The 9487-nt window shown below is 43.4% G+C and overlaps 1 protein-coding gene across 1 annotated transcript; it reads left to right on the top strand.

The window, feature by feature from the left end:
• Positions 1–7279: 7279 nt before the first annotated feature.
• tcf21 (transcription factor 21) lies at positions 7280–8906 on the top strand. The gene is made up of 2 exons (XM_041959183.1): positions 7280–7779; positions 8551–8906. Exons 1-2 carry the CDS (start codon positions 7363–7365, stop codon positions 8638–8640), a joined length of 507 nt encoding a protein of 168 aa, XP_041815117.1. The 5' UTR covers positions 7280–7362; the 3' UTR covers positions 8641–8906.
• The last annotated feature ends 581 nt before the right edge of the window (positions 8907–9487 follow it).

Here is a 9487-nt window from a genome sequence, read left to right as displayed (position 1 = left end):
TGTTAACAACAGCCTGACTAATCAGGTGTGAATAATGTCAGCGACGGTGCAGCATTACACCACTAATTAGGTGTGTATAGTGGTAATCCTGACATTATCTCCCTTCATTTACAGAGATCAGTCAGGGATTAGACCGATATGAAATGATTTTGTCTTGGATAACATGTGCTTTGGATATACTTTACTCAAGCGGTTGAACTTCAGTGATCTGTGCATTCTTCCGTTAAATCTTAACTCCCTTACATGTAATCTCTAAATGTAGTGTTGACTCTCTGTAAGGCAGGTTGAAAAACTCTATCTAACACTGCAAACACCTCAGTTTTAAATGTTTTGATTCTAGTTTTCATCTTTGGAAGCATAGTTCAAACATTTAAGCCTGGTTTTCAACCTTGCGAACCTCGAAAGGAAATGTGAATCAGATTTCACCTCATAAAAAACAAATGATATTTAGATATTTAGCATCATTTTGAATTGAAATGATCGTGATTCTATGTGTGCATTTTAGTGAAAATGTCCCTGAAAACCTTTTTTCATTCTGATGTGCATGCAACTGCACCGCTGCTGGTTCAATTCCAGCCGGCGACCTTTGCTGCATCTCTTCCTCCCACTTCCTGTCAAAAGTCTTCACTGTCACTGTGACGAAGATGCCAAAAAAAGTCATGAAGAAGTCATAAAGAAAGACGAACTTTTCATTCTTTAACAGGTTTTAATCTTTTTGTCCTTTTAATTGTAACTCCTCTATTGTCCTGTGCACGAGGCTGTCACTGGACCAACATGTGCACTTCAAGGGGAAAAGGAATAAATTGATATAAAGAATTAAGGTATTTAACATTAATAAATGCAGATTTTACTCAGGATTCTACAAGGTTATCATTCTACAACACAGGTTTGTGCAACGAAACCAGCGTGGATGAATCTCAAAGCTGCTCTGTGATGTTGTGATGTGATGTTGCAGCCGATACAAACAACCACACATCTGAGGCCTGTAAACTTAAAGCCTCTCGCCATTTTGAAATCCAGGTATTAGTGTTAACCAGCACTGAGTGTGTGGCTGCGTCTTGACTATAAAGCTTGTTTTTGCTCAACTGTTTTGACTCTATTTGTTTGGGCTAGACGGAATCCAGCAGACATCCAACAACAGAGAGTGGAGTCAGCAGTGGGGACAGGGAGGTGGGGGACAACACTGGGTGAAGAGGAGGAAGAAGAGGTGGGGAGACTGAGGATTTAGTGTGGTGTTGGGAAGTCTGGTTTGCTAGAAGATCAAACCACACACACACACACCCATCACTACCACTGTGCGAGACAGAAAACTGAGCAGCGTCCCTCTCTCTGTTTATAAACTGTAGCCTCAATCACAGTGACAGAGACCAGACCTTTGACTCTGAAAGCCAGCACTGTCCTACATGGCCCTAATGCCCAGTGCTGCAAAGTGAAGCCCCCCTCCCCACATACACACAGACACAGTTTTTATCTGTGCATCCCATCACCAGCCCACAAGTTGGACCAGAGGTTGCAGCAGAGGTTAAAAAAGTGCCATACTGTAGTCGAACACATGCTCACACACGAACACACTCCAACTGCAGCTGCATCGCGTCTCGCTTACTTCCGACAGGCCACTTTGGGCACTCAGCCAATCCATGTTCAGGCCAATACAACTTAAGTAACGGTGTGTGTGTGTGTGTGTGTGTGTGTGTGTGTGTGTGTGTTTATTCTGAGCCGAGCCATCAATACAGCGGAGCCACAACCTTATTGCTCACTCTCTGTTGATTTGTTGTTGTCCGTCTTTGACATGTCCGTTCTTTAAGTAGAGGAGCAGCACGCTACACACTCTCCACCTGTCGCTCTCCTTTCTTCTCTCATTTATGACGCAGATTAGTAAATCCTGAGGATACATGCAAATATTTCACTGCGTCCTTGTGGAAACATTTTGAGCTCTCCACCTCAATTTGTCCACATTTTGCACCTACTCCTGTCTTTCCATTGAAAGACTGTTTAATGAGCTGGCTACATATGAAAGTGCATGCTTTTCACTGGCTTTTAGCCTTCCGTCCACATGGATTTTTCTTACTTGAAAACATATTATGCTAAAGCGGATGCAAGAATGGATGAATCTGCCAATGCTGGTCGAGTGGAAGACCTGCCGTCTGGAAGACTCTGAGCGATTCAGGGGCTGTGAGGCAGTTAAGCAAAAGACAATGTTCCATCAACTCAGCATGACCACCTTTTTTTGTATGCCTCCACATTCAAACATTTATTGTGTCTAGCCTCTCTTTGACTTAGCAGATTTTGGCTGAGAAGCCCAATTTGCTGTCAGTGGAGGAACCATTAGCCTCCACAGAGCAGGCATTTCACTGTGGACGCAGATCTTCACAAAAACAACTGGAAGTGTCAATGCACTAATATGTCTTAGAGCCAAAGTCACAACATCCCAGCTTTGTTTTGGTCCAAACTGCCTGTTGTTCCTGTTGTCTGATGAGGCACGGAGAGGAACGCTTAAGCGACGCTGCAGGGCCACTTTTACAGATTCTGACGTCCTCTGCATACGGTCCACGACATCCACATCCATCCGTCGTGCACGTTGTGAAATGAAACACATGCATTTACCACAGATGCACACACTTCCATGCACATAAGCGTGCATGTGTGCGCACATTCCAGAAACTAAAACACTCCAACTCCCTCACGCTGTGAGGACAAGACTTCCAGGTCATTAACCTACACTGTGGCAGAATATCAGTCTTATTCTGGAGAATCACTGTTTGCCTCCCCCCGGATGTTCCTGTCACTGAATATCAAAGGATTGTAGTCTTTTTGAAATATAATATGATATTTCCACTCCCCATAAACAGCTTCATAATTCTCTCTTATTGCCCGGTTTGTCCGCCACATCCTTTTGCCCTGGCTTTCTCCACTCCGTATCTTTGCACTTTCTGCAACCTCTCCTGTACTTATTTTACTTTGATTTTTCTTCTTTTTTCCAGAGGCACTTGGCAAAAAGCAATTTGTGCATATGTGTGTGTGTGTGTGTGTGTGTGTGTGTGTGTGTGTGTGTTTGTGTGTGTAGGGGGAGTATGGTTGTGATAAGGGACAGGGAACTGGAGTGCTTAGACATAGATTGATGATGTTTTTCTCACCCCAAGCCTCACTCCGATTACAGTTTCTCAATCTGTTCTTTACAGCCACCAAGCAACTGTCTTTCTTTTTTCATTTTTGTTTTTTTCTTTCATATTTTTTTCTATGTATGTCACAGAAAAACACAAGTGGAATGTTTTGTTAATAAATAAAACAATATTTTGCTTCAGATTATGCTCCCTTACTCTCACATAATGTATTGTCCACATGTTCTTTTGCCTTTTTCAGTTAACACTCATACGGTTGGAAAAAACTGGGGAGGAACGAAGGTGAGAAAATACATTTTTTTCTGAATGTGAAGTCTGGCTGTGAGAATATGTGATTAGTCTTTTGGAAAATTTAAGTTTCATTCAGGTCAGAGTGAATCTTAAATGCCATAGTGAGCATCAATGACAGCCTGTCCTTGTTTTCAGTTTCCAGTGTAACTCAAATCTCACTTATTGTGTGAGGAAAATAAGAATAGGAAAACTATAATCGTACTGCAGCTGCATATTTTAGAAGAATGGGATAAAAATGTTCATGCATTTGCGGAAACAGTATCTCAGCTTCAGGCCCCTTGGTGGCCGTTTTCCCATGGCAGCAGCTGACTGACAACTGACCTGTTTAGCCTACAAACGATCAAACAAGAGTTTTTTTTCCTTTTAATAGACGCCCACAAAGCCTCAGTTATGCACCACGGGTGATATAACATTTGGGAGGATCCATTGTCCTGTTAAGTCTGTATACTACTACGCGAAGTGGAAGCAAGCAGGCAAGGCTAACTAGCTTCAACTCTTTAGCCTAGCTTGCTAACAGTACCAGTAGCACTCGCCATAGAGCTAGCTGTCTGTCTTTCATGGGTGATGGTGGCAAATAACCAGCCCATCCAAGCCAAAACTGCAGTTCCTTGAATGTCCACTTGAGGCTGGCTCCAAAGGTGAGTCAATCCCAACAGATCTTCATATTAAAATGGGCAACTTTACTGCAGACATGAACATGTTTACAGCCTGAAACAAAAAACTGTTTTTAGTCTCTATAGCTTATATCCTCATTACAGAAGTGAATTTTTATATAACTCTCTCATTTGAATTATAATAAGGCTTAACGTTATGCATAATTATGGGCTTGGTCGTGTTGAGTGACAGCTAGCTGCTAGGTGTCATTTGGCCCGCCGTAGCTCTACCCATGCGCCACTTCTTTGCCCATTTTTGGATTAACTGGGAGGTTGGTGGAGTCAGGCACTGCCAAGATGGCGAAGGCGGGAGTCACTGAGCTTCAGTGGCTCTTCAGAATCCTGTGTGTGACGTCACAGAGACTACATCCATGTTTTATACAGTCTGTGGTCAAAACTTCAAGCGACTTCCAATGATGGAGTGATGTACCGTGTCGCAGTAACATAGAGGGAGCACAAACCACAGGTCAATGGCTTACGGTTGACAGCTAATTAACCGCCTCTGTCATGGTTGGAAAAGAAGACATGCAAACTATTTCAAGTGCTCGTCCACACAGATATCACACCAATCAAACATTTCAGTACTGACAGTGTCAGTCGGAACAAATTCAGCACTCTACTGAAGGAGATGTATAAATAAATGTCAAAACAACACCATGGATAAATATACCAACAGGAAAAATGAATTCTAACTTCAGTCCAAGCAAGCACACCTAAACCAGCCACGAGTGTCTTAGCCATTACATACACAGCATTATTTGTCCCGCACAACATTTCCGTGAGAACGTCACATGCAGATCCACCGCTTCATCACACGCAGTTGTTTGAAACATTTAACAAAGGTGTTCGTCTGTGTGACAGAGAGAGAAATGATAATGACCCCAGGCATCAGGTGTCCCCCTCTGTGGCCCTGTGAGCAACATCTGGAACCCGTCCCCTCATGGTGACATCACACCGCCAGCCTAACCTTTGGCCCCAAACCGGCTAATTAGCAGCATGTCCCTCCATAACTGCCAGGGTCCCCTCTTTTTTCTCCCTCCATCTTTCTCACTTCGCCCCCCACCCCCCACCTCCACCTGTTGCTTCGTGTCACTGTGTGTGTGACCGAGGCTCCGGGAGGGAAAAGACTGGAAGGTTGGTACATTGTGTCACCATTCACATGAAGGTTAGAATACATGTCTGATGGCTAAACAGGCTTTGTGCAGGAACATTTGGTGACAGATAACAGCCTTCTCTTGCACTAAAGCCTTTGCAAGTCCGAATGATAGTTCTAATAGTATTACATCAGGGTCTGTGTTTTATTGATGCACGGGGGAGAGAAAGACGCCTGCGCTCTGTTTCATGAGCTATTTTAGTTCATCTCCCTCTCCCTGACTCTCTCTATTACTCTCTGGTGGATCCATGTTTCTCAGAGGTGATCATCAATCTAGCAGAGTCTATTATTACTTTTCCACAAAGTGCTTTGATTTCCAGCCCACCCAGGAGATTAAGCCCCCTCCTTTCTCTCCTTCCTCTCCCTCTGTCCCCTCACCTATCTATTCCTTTCTCTCTCACTGTCTGTTCTCTCTTCCTTGCAGTATCGGTCGGGCAAACGTCTAATGTCTGTTATTTTACAAGGTGTTACTTATTACCAACTGGATCAAAAATGCAGCTCCGGGTGAAGCGTGTTTCTGTACTGTGTCGGTTCAAGTGGCTGAAACATAGCGGTGGTGCCTGTTCAGTGCACTGTGACACCGGAAGCAAAGGGGTTAAAGGTCAGCTCTCCAGAGACACACCTCTCATCCTTGCACACGCTTCAGCTGTGCAAGGCAAAGGCGCTCTCTCTCTCTCTCACACACACACACACACACACAATCCTGCAGATAGATCTGCAGCTTCGTGCAAATGTGCTGCCCTATGGGCACATGTATGCATGCAATATTTCAGTCGCTCTGCATCACTCACAATGAAGAATTAATATATTTTAAAAAAGAAGTCACCAAGATGCACATGACCGTCATTCGTGTCATCCTGGTGCAACCCAACGGTTTCCACTTAAAGCAGCTCCAGAGAGCTCCAGAGACTTCGTTGTTTGGACTTGGCCCTGAGTGGGCCAGTGCATAGGGCATCGGTGTGGAATGATGTGGAAGGCCAAACAGGGGATTGTGGGTGCTGGGTATCTGTTACATCAGAGGGGACCAAGGCGCCAGTTTGCCATTTGAGATGTGACACCCCCGCTGCCCTTGCACTTTATCCTGTTAACGGGCAAGATGTGCTGAAAGTTACATGGACTCTGTGACAGGCTAGTTTTTAGTTATGAGGTGAAATCTACAGCATTGTTCTATAAGAATTACATTTTTTTTAATTTTTGTTTAATTTTACAGCAAAAATAGCAAATTTCCCAGCAATACTTTGGATTTAAGAAGCAGCACAGCCTCTTTAAGATAACATTACATCTAATTATTTACTTATTGCTATTTATTGCTGCTAAATTACTTATAATTTATGTTACAGGGTTATTAAAAAAGTAAAATACTCAAATTTAGCAAATGTGACCGAAGTTCTCTTTATGCAAATTACTTCTGTGATACAGTGATTTGTGTCTGGTATATTGATTTTCTAGTCGACTGTATTGTGATTTTATTTACTAAAAAAATGGTTGATCTCCTTTCATATGTACGCCAGGTTGCAGGAATGTCTTCTTCCGGTTTTAAAGGCGCAACAAAAATGGGCCTTGCCACCAACTCAAAACAGAATCTGATAAATTGCTGAATTAAATACTTAAATATAAATATCAGCAATATTTGTAACCACATGAGTTTTCAGTCAGAATGGACAAAGGTTAAAAGCTTAAAACCTTGCAACATATATGTGAATATTACAGATTGATGATATATGTGTTTCCAAACTTGTATACAGGAAGGTTATTAATATTCTGTAGTTGTCAAAGTAAGGATTATGCCGCCTCTGAAGTGCTTGAAAATGTCTATTAATCCATCTATTCGCAACTGTTCCGTTTCTAAAATGAATAGTTAAACTGCAGTTGAAATAAACCATGTATTCTAGATTCTACTGGGGACCCCTCCAGGGTCCCTTGGGGTCCTGGAACCCTTTGGGAACCAGCTTGTGAGAGCTGAACCAGTGTCTCCTCCCAGCATGAGGTAACGCCCTCTCCAGCCATGGAGATAAAAACTCTGTTCCCTTCACGCACCGTTTAGCAGCTGATGAAATCATCTCCAACGCGCGTGTTTGTCCACCCTGTTCATCCAGCCTTTCCTGCTCCCATGTTTTGAGCCCGCTCCAGCTGGAGACAGTTCACCATGTCCACCGGGTCTCTCAGCGATGTCGACGACGAGCTCCTGGATGGCATCCTGAAGTTTGGCTCCTCCGGTAAAGACTCCAACGAGAGCACGGAGGAGAGCTCCAACTGCGAGGGCGCAAACGACGCGCCGGGCAAGAAACGGAAAACGGCGTCCCGGAAAACGGCGCCCAAGGGTGTGGCACCGCAGGAGGGCAAGCACGTCCAGAGGAACGCGGCCAACGCCCGGGAGAGAGCCAGGATGCGCGTCCTGTCCAAAGCCTTCTCCCGGCTGAAGACCACCTTACCCTGGGTACCACCGGACACAAAGCTCTCCAAACTGGACACGCTGCGCCTGGCGTCCAGCTACATCGCGCACCTCCGGCAGATACTGGCCAACGACAAATATGAAAACGGATTTATCCACCCCGTAAACCTGGTGAGAGTGGGGGATAGAGTGGGTGGGAAAACTTAGAGAACAAATCCGAGTGATGAAAAGTGAAGCCTCTACAAATTCTGAAGACGTAATACTCTGTGGGTGATTAGTTTTTATTCTCGGCTACAGAGGTGTAAATTTATCAGGGTTTGAACTCTCCTGCTCGGCCTCATATGATTAAGGTCACCAAAGTGACAAATAAGGGAGAAGCAGGTGCATGAGAGGTGAAAACAATTCCTGTATGTGCTGTTTTTCAGCAGAATCTGACTCAGGGTAAGGCGTTTGGGTTAAAGTCAGGGTCACGGTTACAGGACATCACCATGTCAAAAGAGTTATAACCATCCCAGAAATTATAGGCGTATTATTTATTTATTTATTTTATCAGAGAGCAATTTCAGAATAATGCAGAGGATGCAGATCAGCATTGGGCCTTGAAATAACTTCAGTAAGTGTTCAATATCTCATACTGCATTTTATTTATCGTGATAAATTCGACAAAACACTCAAATTAAAGCTAAACGCACTGTTAAGCCGATCAGACACATTTTTAAATGATAAAATCCTAAAGCTTGTACAGATGCTCTCAGGCCTGTTTGATTCAACGCACGGACATCTGGTGGGATTCATTATTCACTCGATCCTTCCAGGTGATTCATTGACGCGTAATTGTTGCCAAATTGTGTTTGACTCGGCTTTTAATGATGTGATGAATTCATAATGCGAAAAGCTCTTTGTCCTGACTGACTGTGTGTGTGTGTGTGTGTTCCTCCGCAGACGTGGCCTTTCATGGTCGCAGGCAAGCCGGAGAACGACCTGAAGGAGATGCTGAGCACGACACGGTTATGTGGAACAACGGCGTCCTGACGGATCCAAGCGGACGCATCTGCACAGTTACAGGGAACGATGATTTACCGAGAAAAAAAGAAAATGAAAAGAAAAGAAAAGATTGTGACTGAAATGCACGGCTCATCTCCGCAGACTTTGAGTGGGAATAACAGAGAGAGCGAGTCTCCTCTCTCCTTTTCGTTCCCGTAAAGAGAAATCTTTTTTTTTTATTTAAATGCATTCTGTCACATATTGTTGTCTTTGCTGGTTCAAAGATGCTTTAAATCGCTTTTTTTATACTCTGCAGATGCATTTTTGTACCCATGCAGGCCTGCTCGGGCGGCTGCATTATGATGGATGGATGCGCACATGAAAAGCTCAAGTGTCCTCTGTCTCAAAGGGTTGTACAGATTACATGTATATAAAATATATTTGTATCACTTTTACACCTTGAGTACTGATTTTTTATTTTATTTTATTTAACTGATTGGTGTTTTATTTCCGTGTGTGGGCCCATGCTTTGACCCAGTAACCCCTCTTATCGCTCCGCTCCTTCAGAAAAGCAGAGCCTGAGCACTAACGGAGCGCGGTGTAGATAAGTCTCCCTCTGTTGTTTCTAAAAGATAACAGTGGACGTGGTTGTCATTACATAAACAAACTTTTGCCTTGGAAGATTATTTGGGAGCTAAAAAGCAGTTAGAGCTCTCGTAGTTTAAACAAGTCAAATTAAGTCGGTCTCCCTGCCAATTTCATTGATAAATCCACCAAAAAATGTACAATTTGCTATTTTAAATATTTTAATAGATTGTAACAGCTAATTGGCAGTCCTTAAATTAAGTAAAGATTTGAGTCTTTAATGACAACAACAAGGCAATTTTAAAAATTG

This window comes from Chelmon rostratus, chromosome 18 (genome assembly GCF_017976325.1).
Source record: "Chelmon rostratus isolate fCheRos1 chromosome 18, fCheRos1.pri, whole genome shotgun sequence".
NCBI lineage: Eukaryota > Metazoa > Chordata > Actinopteri > Chaetodontiformes > Chaetodontidae > Chelmon > Chelmon rostratus.
The sequence above is the reverse complement of the archived record's forward strand: the minus strand, read 5'-3'. Positions and strand labels throughout refer to the sequence as shown.